Here is an 18832-nt window from a genome sequence, read left to right as displayed (position 1 = left end):
GTATCCTTGTAAATATTTTATTTTATCTGTGTGTTTTTGTGTGCTTTTGGTTTGATAAAGTTTCACGAAAGTATTTGGAAAATTTCATATCAAGATGGGCAAGCAAAACCATTTCTGGGCAAGCGAATCGACATGATCCATTGAACGATCAACTAATACACAACAGCGTGTCCGTCAGATTTCTAATCGAGCACTCAATAGAGCATTCAATAGACAAGTTGGTCGATTGGACAGTCGACTCATTCATGTCCGCAAATCCGTCGATTTTCTAATCGACCAAGCAATCGCTCGATTGGTTTTCAAGGCCCAGGTAAGTCAACTCTTGACTTTTGTCGGTTCACTCAAATTGAATTAGAAATCTTTCGGTTTGGCCCCATAACCAACGAAAACCGATTTTCTTTTAAAAATATATATATATATATATATATATATATATATATATATATTCCTTTCTTCTTTATTCTCTCACGATTCTCTTCTTCTCACTTTCTCTCTTTTTCAAACACATTTGCTTTTTTTTAGTGATTCAAAGCTCTTGTTCACTTGTTTTTCTCCATAGAATCCGAATTTAGCATTCCATTCTCGGATTGACAAACAATGGTAGGAGGCACAAAGAGAAGAAACCCCAAACGTTCTAAGACAATGACCTCAAATGAATCGCAAAGCGAACCCGTTGCTCATTGGACTAAGGAAGATAAGAAAACTCTCAAAGTCATCTCTCCACTTCTTTCATTTCCAACGCATTTTGCAAATCGCGAGATCCTAAAGAAGATGGGTTTGCTCGAGACTATTGACGAGTTCTTCACTAAGATGGGACTTGGCGCTTTCACCTCCATGGATCACGCTACATTCAGTGAGCCTACAAATTATTTCTTTAGCACCATGGTGTACACGTTTAAGAACCCAAAGACGCCACTAGCTAAAGAAGGAATCATCAACTTCAAGGTCAAAACGAAGGCTTTCTCCATATCAATTCTCGACCTTTGTGAAGCCTATGGATTTGAGAACAAAAGCGAGATGAGCTTCCCGAAATTTAAAGGAATACACTTCCTTTGGGGCAAGCTAGCAAGCGGAAAATTCAGTTGTAACGCAAGTATCAAGAGCGTCCGCAATCTGGTAATTCGTTACACCTTGAAGCTTCTCGCGCATGCTCTTTTTGGGGGAGGTGAAACGAGTTCTACTACGGTTTCCGAGATGTGCTTTCTTTTTCAAGGAGTCAAAGAATTGTTGGTAGAAGATGCGGATGGGAATGGCGACGAAAGGATTGTCTATGATGATCTTGGAAATGATGTGAACTATGGGTGGTGAATCTTTGCTTCTTATCTAGAGGATTACAAGAACCGGCTTATCAAGGTTAAGACGAAATTCATCTACATTGGTGGTTCTCTCACACCACTTTTTGTTAAAGCGGGAGTAGATCTTTCTCCAATCAATGCTCTCCTAAAGCGTGAATACATTGACTATGAAAACTTGGTGCGTTCTTGCTCCTTAAAACATAGCAATGATGCTTTCATCTACTTGTACACGGATAGATAGGATAACAAGTTGGAATGCATACTACCCTCAAAAGAGATCACAAATCTAGAGAGTCATGATAACATTATGTTTTTGCCAAGTGAAGAATATCAAGTACCAAATGTATAGCAATTTATGGAGATTGAAAAAGAAGACTTGCCACCATGTCCACGAGATGACCCTTACAACCTCAACAAGTATGATCTTCCTGAATTCACATTTGTGCCAAAGACCAAGACGGAGAAGTTTCTTCAATCCCTCATCAAGTCTCAAAGGAAGATAAACAAGTGGCAATCTTAAGCAATAGGGAAGCTACTTAAGAAGGTGAAGAAGCTCCAACCACCGGATTATGTCTCTTCCGAGGATTAGCTTGTACTTCCTTCAAATGAGGAGGAAGATAGAGACAATATTTTGGAGAGTGATGAGAATGATGCAACACCCGCCACTCCATCACACTCGTCTAGGAGAAAGAACGCCTTGAGAGACTACTCCACCATGCCTTAGCCACTCCACCGTATCACTTGTATATACCGCTTTATTTCTTTTAGTTCTATTTCTTTATTTTCGTTAGTCTTTTCTCGGATTTTTCTTTCACACCGAGACAGTGTGAAATAAGTTTGGGGGAGAGACTAACTAACCATCTAACGTTGTGTTTTGTTTTGATTTTATTTCTTTGAGTCTTGCATTGGTAATATCTCTGTTTTGAGAAAAATCAAAAAACAATTCTGAAAATTTTGAAAAATCCAACAAAAATCATGTAGGTTTGCATATTAATTTTCTCTTTTAGGATTGAGTCTAGTAGCAGCATCTAGTTTACATTTGCATATGCATAGGAGATAATGATTTAATTACCTTGTAGAAATTCAAGATTAGGATTGAACTTAAAGCCCTTGATCACAGTTAATCGTTGCTTGATCATCATATATCATCCTTCGTATAAATGGAAAAAATGGAAAACCCATGATTAGACTTTTGCGTTTCTCGAAAGCAATTTCTACTTGTGTGAAACTTACATGACTTTTGAAATATCTATATGAATTTGGACTTAATTTGATATTGATTTCTCGCTTATGGATCTTAAATGCATTCTCATGGTAGTCTAAAAGACTCATTCGGGTTATTTTATTCTTTTTGCCAATCTTTTGTTAACCCGAATGGCCATTCTCACCTTTAGAATGGTTTTCCCTACCCTTAACCTTGAAACCTTTTCTTTCAAGCCTATGAATTATTTGTGAGTGAGGCCTCTAGTATGAAAATGGTATAGATTTTGAAATCTTGAAAGTATTGAGAACGACAAGGTTTTAGCTCTTGTTTTTAGCTTGCTTTTTGAACATCTTTGGACTAGCTATTAGGTTGGGAATGAAAGATTTAAGTGGTTAGATTGAATATTTGGAATTGGGTTTGGGAAAAAAAAGAAAAAATAAATGAATAGAAAGGTGTGATCAATGGTTTTATAGGAGTCTCTATGGAATAAGTCATAAATAAAGAAAGCTCTAAATTTCTAAGTATAAAGAGAAAGTTGAATATCAAGTTAGTTCCCCAAAAGAAAAGAAGCTTGCAAAGCTATAAGTATTTGGGAACGAAGAAAAACTTAGAAAAGAGATAGAAAAGAGCAAAGTGTTGAAAAGAATAAGTCTTTCCTAGGTGACTAACAAGAAAGGATTGATCTTGAGGATTGTGGTTCAAAAAGACCAAAGTGTCTAATGATTGGGTTGAAAAGAAGAAGAAAAGAGTTTGCAAGAAGGGTAGAAATAAGAGTTTACATCTAAGGCGAGTACTGTTGACATTTCTAAAGCAATGATATTTATGCTCAAATGAGCTTATTAAGAGAAATATAAAACTGAAATTAGATAGCTCATTAAGAGCTTTATTACTCAAAGAAACTAAAAGAGGGAAGATTAATTTGTTGTCACCAAGAACACAATAATTCAATTGATACTTTCATAAAGATGAGAAGGAAAGTTGTCTCAAAACAACTCTCAAAGTTACAATGAAAGTTCTCATTACATAACAATATATATATGAGTCACTATCTTGCTAACCCTAGGTACATGGGCTTTTGGATTACTTATGAGACACTAAATTGGGCTTCATATGGATCTTCTAATAGGTTGAACAACAAGAGCTAGACTTTGTATGCATAAGTAGTTCTCGGTCTTAGATGGATTTCACGATTGTCTAGGATTACTATTTTTTGAGACAAACCCACCAAAGTGTAAATCTTTTGAAACCACCTCTAAAAGCCTTCACCAAAACCGATTGAGAATGATTTATCTTCCATTTGCGAAACCGCGCCAAACACTTGAATGAATGTTAAAGAGATTGTAAGTCTTTGCTAATAGTTGGAGATTTGAAATAGAGCTATGCACTAAGAAGAGTATGGAGAAGTACGAAAGAGTATGATGATTGATTCAAGCAAATTTGAACTATACTTTGAGTTGAATCCTTCGTTTGATATTTTGTGGCTATGAATCCCCACCTTCAACCCTCTTTCTCTTCTTATTTCTTAGTTCTTGCTTGAGGACTAATAAGAGATAAGTTTGGGGGAGTTGATATCTAATGTTTTTGGTTCTTTTAAAACCTCTTTTCTCTTAATTTTTTGTTGCTTTGCATTTTATATTTTGGCATATAGTATTGCATTTGCATTTGCATTTGGTTTTCTTAGGTACATGAGTGGAGTTTAGAGATTTGGAAGCAAATGGAGTAAACAAAGGATCTAAGAGAATTCAAAGTGACCAAAGAGGAGAAGTGCAGAATAATAGACCAAGTGGTTGATTGCTTAGTCGATTGGTCAGGACCAGAGCTACGGAGAAAATTTGAATCTACCAAAATGGTCGATTGCGTGGTCGATTGGTCAAGACCAGAGCTATGGAGGAAATTTAAATATACCAAAGTGGTCGATTGCGTGGTCGATTAATCAAGGATTAATGTTGCGGACGATATTCAAATATACCAAGTGATCTATTGCTTGGTCGATTGCTTTCCTCAACCGGGTCAAAACCCGGTATGTTCCGGGTTGATCTGGTTTATTTTCTCATTACTATAAATACTCTTAACCTAGTTTTAGGGAAGAGAGCTTTTGTTTTGGGAGATAAAAACTTCTCTTAAGGTTCTTTGTCTTAAGTTTTTGGTATGAATGTTGGTTTGTTGAGTTTTGAATCAAAGCTTACCTTTTAAATCTCTTATCTACATTCTCTAATTATGATTACACAAAGATCAAACCCATTCCTTTGTGCTTTCATGATCATGAGTGAGTAGTTGTTTAGAGTTCTTTAGTTAAGGTAGATTAGGATGATTTAGATATTGGGTTATGGAGTTTAGGGTTAGATTACTTAAGATCCTTACTTATTGGTTGCTATTAAGGCTAGATCAACCTTGATCATGTTGATTTAGACACTAGGAATTTCATGCCCGGAAGGTGTTCGATGAATTTCTCGAACCAAAATCTTTAAGTGTTTTTCATACCTTACTATTGGAAATTGTTGATTAGGGTGATTAGTGGCTAGATAGACTTGTCATTTGTGCTTATTGATCATTTGATTGCCTTTGGAAATTGTGGATGATTGATTGATTAATAAAGGGATTAATATCATGGAAATGTGTTAGTCTTGCTTATTGTTCTGTAGCCTAAGGATCATTGCTTGTTAGAAGTTCTATGATACTCCATAATCCATCTCGTTATCATTTCTAATCAATTGCCTTAACCCGAGAATTCGTCTTTAGTTATCACTTAGTAATTTGTTAATTTTCCGCTTTGTTTACTTTCGAAACTTGTTAGTCTTTTGCTTTTTGTTTTTTCTTACTCTGTTTTGCATTGTTTGCTTGATAATGCATGGTTACTAAGATTTAGAATACTCAAAATCATCTTGTTAGCTTAGATTAAGCAATTGTGTGTATTCTTGGTGAGTTGATTGATTGCAAATTGTTGTTCGATAAACAATTGAATAAAATGCTACATCAATCACTTGGCTTAGCACATAATTCGTATCCTTAAGTATACGCCAACTTTGCTTAGCAAGTAGAGCTATATTGAACTGCTGCAGATCCCTAAAACTCAGACCTCCGTGAATTTTCAATTCGGTTAATTTATTCCAAGCAATCCAATGTATCTCCTGCTTCTCTTTTGAACTTGCCCACCGAAAGCGTCTAATCTACCTTGTAACTTTATTAATAATTCTTTTTTCGAAGGAGGAAAGAAGACATACAATAAGTGGGGAGAGCCATCACTATAGACTTAATGAGAACTGCTTTCCTAACAGGAGATAAGAATTTAATGTACCAACTCTCGTGCTTATTCCTCCATATGACTTCAGGGAGGCCAAGATATTTGCCAAAACCTCATATTTTTTTCAATGCATGTGAGAGAGGCAATACTGTGCTTAGTCTCAGCGCTAAAATTCTTACCAAAGAGTATGGCAGATTTTTGGAAGTTGACATGATGGTCTGAGGCTGCAACATAGGTGCTAAGTATATGAAGGTGTGTGCATTCTTCCTCACTTGCCTGACAGAAGAGAAGCGAATCATCAGCAAATAACATGTGTGAAATGGGAGGGCCTCCTCGACTTGCTTAAAAACCATGAATTTGTTGTGAGTTCATCGCATGAGTTAATAAATATCATAGTCCCTCTGTACAGAACAAGAAGATATAAGGGGAGAGGGGGTCTCCTTGTCGAAGACCTCGCTGCGGGATTAACTTTTGGGAAGGCTTCCCATTGATAAGGACTGAATAAGACACCGTTGTGATGCAGGTCATAACCAACTTGCACCATTGATCTGCAAAACCAAGACGTTTCAAAATAGACGCCACATAATTCCATTCAATTTTGTGAAAAGCCTTAGCTATGTCTAGTTTCAAGGCTAGAAAAGGCTTCTTGATTTTCTTGATGCAAAGGGAATGCAGAAGCTTATGAGTTATAATAACAATATCAGTAATTAAACGCACTGGGATAAAGGCAGATTGGAATTCAGAGACTATTTAATGCAGCCATGGTTTTAACCTATCTCCCAAGATCTTAGAGATAAGCTTATATGCAACATTGTAGAGGCTAATGGGGCTAAAGTCCTTAACTTGAATAGGAAATTCGACCTTAGGAACCATGCATATAAAAGTATGGTTGATATAGTGGTCTAGGTGTCCAGTTTCAAAAAATAATTGAATAAAGCTGATCACACCTTATTTGATTGCATTCCAATGGTACTTGTAGAAGCAAGCGTTAAAACCATCTGGCCCTGGCGTCTTATCCACATTCATCTGCACTAGGGCTTGATAAATTTAATCCTCCGTTACTGATTCCGTTAACTGGTGATTCCTCTCAGGCGTTACCTTCGGTTGGAGGTACTGAGGAACAGAGTCCAAAAATAAATCAATTTCCAACATTGCTATTTGTATATCAATACATGAGACAATCACACATGCAAATATTTCTGGTCACGAGAGCATTTATAGCTATGTAATCACAAAATGATTTTGAGAAAAATCATCAAAACTTAAGAAACTTAAGAAAATCATTATATTGCAATGTTTATTTGAGAATTTCTGCATCATTTCGTCAAAATAATTAATGCTAAGTTGCAAGATAATAGCATGTTCGTTAAAAACTGAAAGCTACGAGTCGAGCATGACTCACATATACCATTTGACACTCAAACTAACAAAAGCTAAAATAAATAAACGCTTCGATCTCAAATTTCATCAAGAACAAGCTAACCAAACTATAATTCAGAAAGTACAAAAACCTTCTAGCAACAATTTCAACACTAAAACCATTGAATATACCTAAACCGTAAAAAACCCCATAAACTTTCAGATCAAAAGAGATCAAATTTAACAAGCTAAGAGAACACAAATACAAAAAAATCCATCTACAATCTCCTACTATGGTCACATGATTTTAAAAAACTGGAAACAATGGTCGCATAATTTTAATCCATCTTCACAAATTTAACAATGGTCGCATGATTTTAATCCATCTACAATCTCTTATACTAAATTCATTAGCTAACAAAATCTCAGGAAGCAGTGTACTATTATTAACATACGGATGATTGCTTAGGCAAATTTGAAACCAACTTGGAGGAAATAGCTACAGAGGGAAAGCTGTTTATATTTGCAGAGAGCTTTCAAATACAAAAAGAAGCAAAAGACCTCAATTCAAAATTCAAAGAGAAGAGCACAAAGTAAACAAAATTCTCATAACCACTTTGATTTTAGCTAAGCAGAGAACTTTAACGAAAACCCAGAAATATAAGATCAAAATAGAAGAGAAGAGTCAAGAGAAGAGAACACATATCGTAAATTTTCAATCTCACAAAACAAACCTGAAGACTTCGATGAAAAGAGGAGCTTGATGAACAGAGGAAGCTCGATGAACAGAGGAAGCTCGATGAACAGAGGAAGCTCGATGAACAGAGGAAGCTCGATGAACAGAGGAAGGTGATGACCAGAGCAAATCGCCGAGAGATCGATATCACCAAGAGAAGAAGAAATTTGTTGAGAGAGGAAGCTGCGTTTGCCGCAGTAGTGTTTTAGGGTTAGTTTTTTGTGATTTTAAAAAATATTAAGGGCATTTTTGTCATTTTCCACATCGATCGCAATTTGATGCTGAATTAAAATGGCGTCAACGGTTTTTCACCGCAGCTACTTGCGTTTGCCGTAGCATTTGGCCGCATCGTCTTGCGTTCACTAAAAGAACAGCATAACCTGCGGTTGCCGCAGCCGCAAGTAGCTGTCGTGACCAAACAAACAGCCTATATGTATCTTCTTTGGCATTCTCAATCCTATATTTATATTAATCTATAGTCGGCTAAGTCATATCTTAGGATTTACTAAATTATGATTAATAAGGTATATGCTTTATTTGGTCCGATATCCATATAATTTAGTTTGTTATTGTTGGTAAAAGTTATAAATAATTCATGGATATGTAGATATTGTGTTAATTTCTGTCGAAAGTCATAATTGAAGTCGAATCTATAATGATAAGTCTTGCATAACCATCGGAAGATATGGGCTTAGATTGTGATGCAGCGCATCCTTTGAGTTTAGAGTCGTTGAGCACAAGAGTCGGAGTTGTCTTTTACGTGCTCAACAAGTTTGGTTTTTCATTTGATTTTGCGTTTTATTTTCTTGTTACACTAGATAAGCTCAATAACTTATCTAGTTAGATTTAGGATTAGATCGTATCTTTTTCCTTTCGTTATAAATAGGATTCAAGTCTTTGTATCAACATCATTGATTTGAAAGTAATAAAGAAAACTCGTAGCCTTTGCTACAAAAGAGCTTGTGTTTCAAGCCCTGAGAGGAGGACTCTCGCATCGATTCCGTCTCGCCATCACTCCATCTTCATTGATCCATCTCTCTCTCTTTCACGAACCCATCGGTTTCGTTCTCCGTTTATACCACACGTGCTCTGTTTTTGTGTCTAAAAACAGAGTAGCCGTATTTCATCTCTTTTAAGCTTCTGCCTCTACACCAGATTGGTAAGGTAATATCCGTGAATTTTGTTATTTCGGCTTTCGATTTATAACTTTGCTTGGTATGGTAATGCATTAACTGAAATTGGCTTTAATGATATATGTTTTGTTAGAATCAACGGAATATATGGGATTAGGCTGGTATACATATATTTGTAAGTCAAATTATTTTAAATTAAATTTATAGATTTGCTTGTTATGGAAATGTTCTTTTGGTATAGAATCGGCATTAATTTGAATTTATTGTAGATATGATGGTTTGATAAGAGTCGTTGAAGGCTTTAAGAGGCAGAACGTCATGAAGGCCTTAACTACGTAAGCCTAGTATGGTTACTATTAATTTCAAATTCAATTACTGCAAGATCCACGTGGTATCCATCTATGACTGGATATAGTTCCGACCACATATCCAGGATCCGCGTGTCAATGTGCAGCCAATTGTCCAAAGTACCCTTCCACAAAATACTTAATTTACTCTTGGAATGCAAAATTGTAACTGCATCCTATGTAATAAACTACCTCATAAAGTTATTTAGTTTACAATGATTACCAATTAACAGTATGGATATATATGTGTATGTATACAAAATATTGACATTAATAACAGTCTATGTTTATATAATAAACTCCAACACAAGTTTGATTCTGTTATGCTGTTACATATTTCTTTTATTACCAAAAGAAAAGATAAGTCGTCATATGCCATATGTTCTTTTCTTCTGATTTCTAGGAAGTTATGGGCTGTCCGTATATCCTCCATGACCTGGTTTAGACCATGTAATTTATTTTTTCTTTGAAGAACAGACCCTTCCTAACGTGAATTGTATATGTGACTTTCTTATATTTTTGGTAACTAAGAGGCTTAACCACTAGGCTAACTCGTCCTTAGAGCAGCCCCACCGGTGAGCTTTAATAAGTCTCTTCAAAAAAAAGTAATGATAATTAATTAAAAAAGTAAGAGAGAGAAGAGGAAAGAGAGAAATAGGGTCCTAAGAATAAGGCTTTGCTTTACTGTACTGAGAAATCCACCTCACATGTGGTGAAATATAATTGGTCAATTTTTTTATCTGTAACTAAAAATATAAATAAATAATGAAATTATACTTAAATAATTAAAATAATAGAGATAAGGGACTGAGAATGTATTTTACCGTTGAGGCTGCTCTTATGATGTTACATATTTTTTTTTTTAAGTTTTCATTAAAACATAAAACATATATGGTAGAAACGCTTAAAGAGGCCTCATGCCCAAACATACATGGTAGAAACACTTAAAATGGCCACATGCCCAACTGGAGGAAACAAAACTTCTCCAGAAACCAAGCCACCTGCAAAAGAGGGAGAAGAAAAATGGAACCGAGCCACAAAGGTGGGTTTACTAAAGAGGGAGAACTGTGTAGCAAGAAGTGATAAAGCAGGAGGTACACATCGTTGTTCCCTAGATAAAGGATCTAGTTTTGCCTTGATGGTGAGTTTTATTTCCTTAATAATGGAGGAAGCACACCTATAATTGGCGGAATGAAGACGAATGTTTCGTTCACGCCAAATGAGGTACACAGAGGCTTGGTGTATGAGATTCACAATGAGGCAAATATTCTTGTTCCTCGAAGCAGACTGAAGCCGAAGGAGACAAGCCATAAACTGGGTGGATGGAGACAATCTCGCTCTAGAGGTGAAGTGTCTCCAAATGCTAGAGTTGAAGCTGCATTCAAAAAACAAATGGTCCATGGACTCATCATGACGATTACATAGGAGACAGATCCCCGGAACTACCAAACCTCAGTTCCTCAACTTGTCATGCGTATGAAGCCGATTCCACGTCACCACCCAAGAAATGAAGGCATGTTTCAGGAAGTTACCTTTAAACCAGACGGATTTGTTCCAAGGAACTGTGGCAGCAAAGGTATAGAGAGCTAACCAAGTCTTTGCAGCAGAGAAGATGTTTGAGGGAGCATGATGGTCAGCCTTCCAAAGATAAGAGTCATCATGCTGACTCTCAATCATGTTCTCCGGGTTTGGTAGAATGTTTTTGAGCATGTTGATGATATGATTCTTGCTTCTAGAGGTGGAGAATCTCCAAGTATAACCAATAACAACGTCTCTTACCACAACATCAAGAGACAAACCAGTGAATTGGGGTCCAAGAGGGGCGGTTAAGTCGATTAAGGGACCAAGACCCGTCCAGTCATCGTGCCAAAATTTTGCGGTAATACCGGAACCTAATTTAGAAACCAGGAATGGTCGCGCAAGAGGTGTTAGCTTGCATTATTTTTTTCTAAATCCAACTATTTGAAAAAAACAAGCCGCCATATTTCTTTTATTACCAAAAGAAAAGACAAGCCGCCATAAGTTTTATTTTCTTCTGATTTCTAGGAAGTTATGGCCCCGTACATCCTCCATAACGAGGCTTAGACCATGTAATTTTATTTTATTTTTGAAGAGCAGACTCCTCCTAACTTGAATTGTATCTCTGACCTTCTTATATTTTTGGTAACTAAGAGGCTTAACCACTACACTAACTCGTTCTTGGTCATATGTTTTTATCTTATAACAAATACATACTAGCTACTATTAAAAACCAATCATACATACATGTAAACTAAAAATGTCAACCATGTATACTCAACTATATATATTTATGTTGGTATATTTTTGTGTCAGCCTCAAAATTTAAATTAGAAACTTCAAACTTCGAATCACATCGGGACTGTAAGATATATTTCTCTTATCCCCACAACAAAAGATAGGACTTTCTATCTCAAACTACTTTTACAACTACTCAAATACATAACAAATATCATTATATGTAACTATATACCATTTTATAAATCTTCAAATCAAAATAACATTACAAAGTTTGCTAAGAAGGAAACATTACAAATACTAAATTTGATAGCAAGTTTGAATAAACAAAATATAACAAATTACAATTTCTATTCTTCAAATGCTTCGGCGATCATCGAAATGAAAGCACTAAACTTGCCTCCCTCTTCTTCATCTCCACCATCATCTTCCTCCTCCTCCTCCTCTTCTTCTTCTACTTCTTCTTCCTCTGCTGCTCCTTCTTGTTCCTCTTGTCCACCACTTCCATGGTGGCGTGGATGCTTAACTTTCTTGAGTGTGGCTCCGAGACCAACCATTGCTGCAGCTATCTTCTCTCTCTTTGATCCTTCTTTCTTTTTGTCTTCATCTTTCTCATCTTTTGAGTGGTGGTGGAGGTGGAATAGTCCTCTATGCTTATGTGTTTTTGCCATCTCCTTTTCTGGCGATGAGTCTATGCCTCGTTCGATGTGAGCAGCCTCCATGGTTTGATACAATTGTTTTTCCATTCTCTTTCTCTGTTTGTCTTTGTGTGTTTCGTTTTTGTTTTCCTTCTTGAAATTTTCCTTTCACCTCTTTATATACACGACCTATGTTCCACCACTTGCATCTTGTAGTATGTATATATAATATGCACGCACTCAATCATTCTACTCGGCTACTCGCTATTTTGGCACATAGACTTTGACTTCACCCAACCTTGACCGAGCAATTTTTTTTTTTTTTTTTCAAACATGAATTAAATTAGTGTTTTAAGTAAAACAAATGAATTTAAAGGCTCTAAGGGTTGTATTTTTCAGACGTTAATATATAAGTTTAGCCAAATTTAAAAAATAAAAAATCTAAACAAATGTTCTAAAGGAGTCAAATCACTAGCTGCTTTAATGCTACGATAAGACCATCCACATCGGTTATCTTTTCAAAATGTCTTTAGCTATAATTTGTTAATAATTTAATCTAATGCTGCCACCTAAGATGTCTCAAATGGGTTAAATGTGTCTTCCCAAGGACACAATAGACACGGATCTCACTTCTTCATTCTGTTTTTTATTAACTTTTATTATATTTAATGCTAAAGACTCATCAATTTTTTGTGCAATGTCGATGTTCACTTAGCTAATAGTTAGAGTCAACTAAATATATTTTCTTACAAGAAATGGTAAAAAGAAAATAAAATCTATCGCTTATTTTAGTTTTACCTTTCACATTATTTCAAACCCAAAAACTCAATTTCGCAACCTAGTAAAGAGAACGCAACAACAAGTTTTTTTTTTTTACACAACAACCGGTTTACTGTTTACCTATTCGCAAACACAAAACACAATTAGAACATATAAGTTATAAACTACTTTGCATCTTACGTAGATTGTACAATTTAAGATTATATTTGCATAAACTAAAATTTTATATATGCATAATTATTTTCTTAAAAAATCAACCACTAAAATAAAATTACATTCCATAATACTATTGATTTACTTGGAAATAGTCGGACATGTATAAACTGAATAATGAGATTTGGTCGAGCGAGCACAATCATTGAAATAACTTTAGATATAATAATAATTTGCTTCATCCACTTGGACTTGGATATACATGTTTGGTTTTGATAATTAATATTTTTCCGTGGGTTGATAGTTGTTAGGGTGAATTGCAAAAATGACGCTTTTGGAAAAAATTATTAAATATATAGCAGTATAATGTGTGTAATTCATTTGATAGTACATGTCAGTTGTGAAAATACACTAAACTCTTTCCCACAGATGCGCTTGTAGAGAAAGAGAAGTCTGAGACAAGAGGAAAGAGAAATTTATATGATTAAAATACATTTACCCTCTTAATCTAGTTTACTACATTAGTTTAATAATATTACTTAGTTAAAGTTAATAATACAGATTTTTTTTTGTTTATCTAATATGATTTGAATTTTAAAAATCGGAAACGAATTTCTTAAAAAATGAATAGTGGTATCAAATTCTATACATATCATCAAATAAAGATAAAATAGTATATATTTGTTCAAATAGAAACGTTTGTTCCGATGAATCCAAATAATCAATTAAATACTTTTTGATGGAATGATACTAAACCCTAAGATAATATATAGGGAACCCAAGGCTTTTAATATAAAACACTAATCAAATCACTTAACATCCTTAATCAAAACAAACAATTCATTTTAAAACGTATATAGTACAAGGTATACGTAAATAGTATATTCACAAAATATAATAGTATCTCTCAAACATTTCTCAAAATCAAAATCGATTTATTGGTTCCCGATATAGTTCTGATATCTCACTCCAACATTTATGGATTGGCATTTCGTCGCCACACTTCATCTATCCAAATCCAAATTAGAGAAGAAGTAACATCCAGTTGTTAAATAAGGAACCCAATAAAAACAACAAACGAAAACCCCAACGAAATCGGAGTAAAAAAATATAATCATGTCTCTGTAAATTAAAACCCCAACGAAATCAGAGTAAAAAAATATGATCATGTCTCTGTAAATTAAAACCCCAACGGAATCAGAGTGAGTCCTACACGACGTGTCGGCAATTTACTCGACTATCTCTCCTCGAGACTTTACACGGCCTACCACCAAAAAAAAGTCAAAAGCTTAAGATTTTGTGACATTAGCTTTTCTGGACAAAAACTCCAATTCATATTTTTATAGCTACAAAGAGAAGAAGATGAGTTAAGCAATATGAGGAAGAAGAGCGTGTACTTCACACCAAGGCCAAACCTGTCTTTATTACATAAAATATAGATAATATCTTCTTCCTTTTTTTGATGTGTTAGTTTCTTAATTTATAATTTTTTTTTGGTTATAGAGTCAAATTTCTTTAATTATTACTTATTAGTCACATAGTGGTTTCGGAGGCTTAAGTACAAAAAAAATAAGGGTTATATTAATTTCTATGCTCAGAAGATTGTAAAATTAAGGAACTATGCATGATAATTCACAAATAAGACCTCTCTCCTCTGCGACAAAAAAAATCTCTCGAAATTACCCCTACCAAATCTAAATAGCTTAGCCTCCAATAACAGTTTAGAGTGTAAATACGACATCATTTAATGCCCAAGATATAATCGAAGATTTACCTAGTCGGTATTGGAAACATAAAAGATATTCTGAATTATTGCTGATATTTATAGGGTTGCGAGTATATCGCTTATATACGTTTGGCTATTTATTAGCACTGTATTCTCTTCCCTGCATCAAACTAAAAACTATCACACTAAAGAGTTTAGCTTCCGACAACTTTAATGCAAAAGGAGCTAAACACACCGAGAAATCAAGACTGAAAGGTAAAGGTAAAAGCTTTGGGTATTACGTATATTATTGTTAAGTTCCGTAAGAGTGAGTTTTTACTTTAGGGTTTCATATCGAGTGAAACAAAAGGACACTAACAAGTTTGTTATTGCGGATATTGATCCAGGTGACAGAGATGGTCTGGCAGGCATTGGGAAGGACAACAACATGGGCGTAAGTAGCAATGACCAAAGAAACGTCTAGGGGGGGGGGGTTATCATAAGAGACAACATGGATATTATAGCTGGGACAAGCGGAACGCCACTAACAGACACACAACCAGACTCCATTACAAGCTCTAAAGGAAAAGAGAAAGTTACTGATGATGATGAGAGAGAAAGGGATCGTTTGTTTGAGATGTGGCGAACTCATCAACAAGAAGAAATGTGGCGAGAGATGTGTGCAACACAAATGACCCTAGGAGTAACTCAAATTGATGCAACAAATGTGGGCGACACTCGTAAAACTGCTAGGCTCTTAATTTCGGGAGTGGCGACATTTCCAAGGGCGATCCACATGAGGATTTGCGACTCACTCTAGCAAGATTTGAAACACAAGAAGTTTGCACACAAGTGGTCGCCGTATCATCAAGCGATTCAACCTTCGGAACGCCAACCTCGCTTTCCACAAGCATTTCATTCTGTAGCGATGACCTAATGGAAGTCACTGACTCATCCAACAACAATAGCTCATCGCGCATAGGTTCGTTATCTGATAATTAATATATTATCGCCTACTATTCTATAACACTATTACCATTTGTTCACTGTTTTTTACTTTTGACTGTAGGTGACAAAACACTGTCACACTTTTATTCTGAACCGGATGGCCCACTCATTATGGCTCCATAGCCCATCACAGTGACAGATAAAGGAAAAGGTATCATGATAGAGGACGGATTATCTACTAAGGAGATAGGTACGGGTTCAACCAATACAAGATATCAGAGGTACTAAGGATTGAGTTGATCGTGAAAGATACACTGGTTCCGACAGTGTTGTATGACATAGATGCCCCACCATATTTTGACGATCCAGGGAAGGAAGGTAAAGCATAGCTATATAGCAATTTTGATATAATAAAATATTTAGCACGGTACTATCTATAGCTACCGTATTCGATAAGCATTTGTTTAACACGATAACTAACTATCAATAACTAAAGTATTACCTGCTATGTTTTCTCTGCTTCCCAGATGCTCTTCATCGAGCCCTAAAAGATGCTGATTATGAGGGAGATGATATCTACATTGGTCGGATTTAAAAAACAAAGAGGACTATGCAACGAAACTAGCGATTCACGCAATTCGCCGGAAGTTCCATTTCATCTAGGCGAAATCAGGACCGAATGTCGTGGCGGCTGTCTGCGTCAGCGACACATGTCCATGGCGGGTTTATGCAACTAAGCTGCCAGATAGCGATCGGTTGGAGGTCAGAAGCACCACCCGAACCCACACATATAGCGTGGATGCAAGAGGAGACTTCCAAAAGCAGGTTTCAACGGCTGTGATTGGAAAGTTGATCCGTACTAAATATATTGGAGTAGGCTGGGGCCTCGCGCTAATGAGCTGAGAAGAATGCTACGCCAAGAATTCAGCCTCAACGTTTCCTATTGGAAAGCATGTCGGGCACGGGAAATTGCCATGGACAATGCATTGGGGTCTGTTATGGGGAGTTACGCTTTAATCCAACCTTACTTCAAGCGTCTTTTAGAGACAAATCCAAATTCTCTGGTGGTAATGGAGACCGAAAAAGATAACTCTGGCGTAGAGAGGTTCAAGTACTTGTTCTTTGCGCTTCATGCATGTGTTCAAGGGTATGCTTACATGAGGAAAGTCATTGTAATTGATGGGACTCACCTACGAGGACAATATGGCGGATGCTTAGTTGCAGCTAGTGCACAAGACGCAAATTTCCAGGTGTTTCCCATTGCATTTGGGATAGTAAACAACGAGAACAATGAGGCGTGGACTAAGTTGACAGAAGCGATAACAGATGATCCGGAGTTGGTGTTTGTGTTTGAGAGACACAACTCTATTTACGCCAGCATCCGTAAGGTAATATGGTAACATAGAGTTTATCTCATACTAATCAAATTAGCCTCTAATATTTCATGTTTTCTAAAATTCAGCTTCCTATCTAAACATTACGCAGGTTTACCCCATGTCATCTCATGCTGCTTGCGTCGTACACCTGAAAAGGAACATTGAGGCGTACTTTAAATACGATCAGCTAGTTTTCTTGATATTGAGTGCAGCTAAAGCTTATCGACTAACTGACTTCAATAGGATATTTGCTGAAGTTCGAGCTAAACATGGACCGTACGTAGACTACTTGGAAGGTATCGGGTTCGAGCATTGGACAAAGTCCCATTTTCTTGGGAATAGGTATAACGTCATGACAAGTAATATTGCGGAGTCGCTAAACAATGTGTTAACTATGGCTCGAGATTATCCGGTAATTTCCATATTATAGTCAATTTGCACAACACTCGTAACATGGTTTGCGCTTAGGAGGCAAGCTAACAAAAGTGAGGATAATATCCTCCTGCCTAAAGTGCACGATATCGTGATCGAAAATTACGAGAAAGGAGCAGAATGTGCCGTGCTAAAGATTGGGGATGGGCTATATGAGGTTAGAGAAAAGAGAGACTCAGCATTTGCAGTTAACCTATGGGAGAGAACATGTACGTGCAGGGAGTTCCAGCTCCTAACTATCCCTTGCTCTCATGCCATAGTGGCGGCTATAGAAAAAGGAATCTGCGTGAACACGATGGTTGGAGTCCATCACACGAACCCCGAGCTTAGATTGTCATACCAAGCACTGATAATGCCAGTACCCGACACGAAAACGCTGACTCCTTCACCAAATGATATAGAGGGTGGAAAACTGGCTCCACCGTATGTGCGTCGACCGCCTGAGCGACCAAGGAAACAAAGATTATTTTCAAAAGGAGAATTCAAGGTAAAATATGGACTTAATGTGAGATAAAAACTAATAAAATATTTATATGGTAAGACTATAAGGATGTAACCTTCGTTTCCATTTGTAGAGAGCCTCCAAAAAAAGATGCTCACGATGCAAGTCATTGGGTCATAACAGGGCAACCTGCAATGGACCAATACTAGTAAGTCAAACATTATCAGTTAATATGTATATTATGGGATATTTAAATTATCCATTTTGAATGCAGGGACCGTAGAAAAAAGGTTCAAGGACGTTTTTTGACGAAGAAAGTGATGGATGCTGCCAGGATAAACAAGGAATACCATGGCGATGTGAATAAATAAGGAACCTTAAGCGATCATAAATTTTAAATGTATATACGTAAAATTATCGGAATCCATCCACCTTTCAAGTAGGAATGTTAAAATATAATGTCATATTTATTAATCGTTGTCGTCCCAGTTAAAGATTCCTAGAACGAATGTTTATTGAACATTCTAAGTAGGAATGTTAATTGACAAACAAAAGGATGCGAGTGACGGAAATAAATGTTAAGTCTATAAAACATTTATCAGATAAGGAAAATAATAACAGCGGTGAAGAAACGTAAGGCCGAACACCAAGCATGAAACTAATAAAACGGTCTGATAACAAAAATAGTAGCCGGTAATTCCTAGATATTCGATGACTCCTGCACAAATAGTTATGGTAAGCGTGTATCCACTAAGTTTATTAACAAAAAGAAATTGACATTGAGATT

At 36.2% G+C, this 18832-nt stretch overlaps 3 protein-coding genes, 1 long non-coding RNA gene, 2 other non-coding genes and 3 pseudogenes across 10 annotated transcripts; 5 read left to right on the top strand and 4 right to left on the bottom strand.

Annotated features, from left to right (window-relative positions):
* Positions 1 to 597: 597 nt before the first annotated feature.
* Positions 598 to 1308, top strand: AT5G28623 (annotated as a pseudogene; the record flags this gene model as incomplete). Its single annotated transcript has 1 exon — positions 598 to 1308.
* A 4072-nt stretch (positions 1309 to 5380) lies between these two features.
* On the bottom strand, positions 5381 to 8025 carry AT5G00510. The gene is made up of 3 exons (NR_144168.1): positions 7834 to 8025; positions 6688 to 6853; positions 5381 to 6288 (listed from the first exon to the last, which is right to left on the bottom strand). It is a non-coding gene; the product is annotated as an uncharacterized misc_RNA (transcript).
* On the bottom strand, positions 5671 to 6675 carry AT5G28622 (annotated as a pseudogene; the record flags this gene model as incomplete). Its single annotated transcript has 1 exon — positions 5671 to 6675.
* A 620-nt stretch (positions 8026 to 8645) lies between the features above and the next one.
* Positions 8646 to 8940, top strand: AT5G04785. The gene has a single exon (NR_142786.1). It is a non-coding gene; the product is annotated as an other RNA (long non-coding RNA).
* On the top strand, positions 8753 to 9600 carry AT5G00505. 2 transcript variants are annotated; one of them, NR_144166.1, is made up of 3 exons: positions 8753 to 8999; positions 9102 to 9143; positions 9238 to 9600. It is a non-coding gene; the product is annotated as an uncharacterized misc_RNA (transcript). The 2 variants fall into 2 exon arrangements; NR_144167.1 differs by lacking the exon at positions 9102 to 9143 and having other exon boundaries at positions 8816 to 8999; positions 9238 to 9530.
* A 664-nt stretch (positions 9601 to 10264) lies between these two features.
* On the top strand, positions 10265 to 10740 carry AT5G28620 (kinase C-like protein; the record flags this gene model as incomplete). The annotated part of the gene is made up of 2 exons (NM_122745.1): positions 10265 to 10456; positions 10540 to 10740. The coding sequence occupies 2 exons, from the start codon at positions 10265 to 10267 to the stop codon at positions 10738 to 10740; spliced, it is 393 nt and encodes a 130-aa protein (NP_198214.1).
* A 27-nt stretch (positions 10741 to 10767) lies between these two features.
* Positions 10768 to 11298, bottom strand: AT5G28615 (RNA-directed DNA polymerase (reverse transcriptase)-related family protein; the record flags this gene model as incomplete). The annotated part of the gene is made up of 2 exons (NM_147938.1): positions 10768 to 11207; positions 11289 to 11298. 2 exons carry the CDS (start codon positions 11296 to 11298, stop codon positions 10768 to 10770), a joined length of 450 nt encoding a protein of 149 aa, NP_680243.1.
* A 398-nt stretch (positions 11299 to 11696) lies between these two features.
* Positions 11697 to 12497, bottom strand: AT5G28610 (LOW protein: ATP-dependent RNA helicase DRS1-like protein). Its single transcript, NM_122744.4, has one exon. It carries the CDS (start codon positions 12315 to 12317, stop codon positions 11922 to 11924), a length of 396 nt encoding a protein of 131 aa, NP_198213.2. The 5' UTR covers positions 12318 to 12497; the 3' UTR covers positions 11697 to 11921.
* Positions 12498 to 15358: 2861 nt separating this feature from the next.
* AT5G28605 lies at positions 15359 to 18412 on the top strand (annotated as a pseudogene; the record flags this gene model as incomplete). The annotated part of the gene is made up of 1 exon: positions 15359 to 18412.
* Between the last annotated feature and the right edge of the window lie 420 nt (positions 18413 to 18832).

This window comes from Arabidopsis thaliana, chromosome 5 (genome assembly GCF_000001735.4).
Source record: "Arabidopsis thaliana chromosome 5, partial sequence".
Taxonomy (NCBI): domain Eukaryota; kingdom Viridiplantae; phylum Streptophyta; class Magnoliopsida; order Brassicales; family Brassicaceae; genus Arabidopsis; species Arabidopsis thaliana.
The sequence above is the reverse complement of the archived record's forward strand: the minus strand, read 5'-3'. Positions and strand labels throughout refer to the sequence as shown.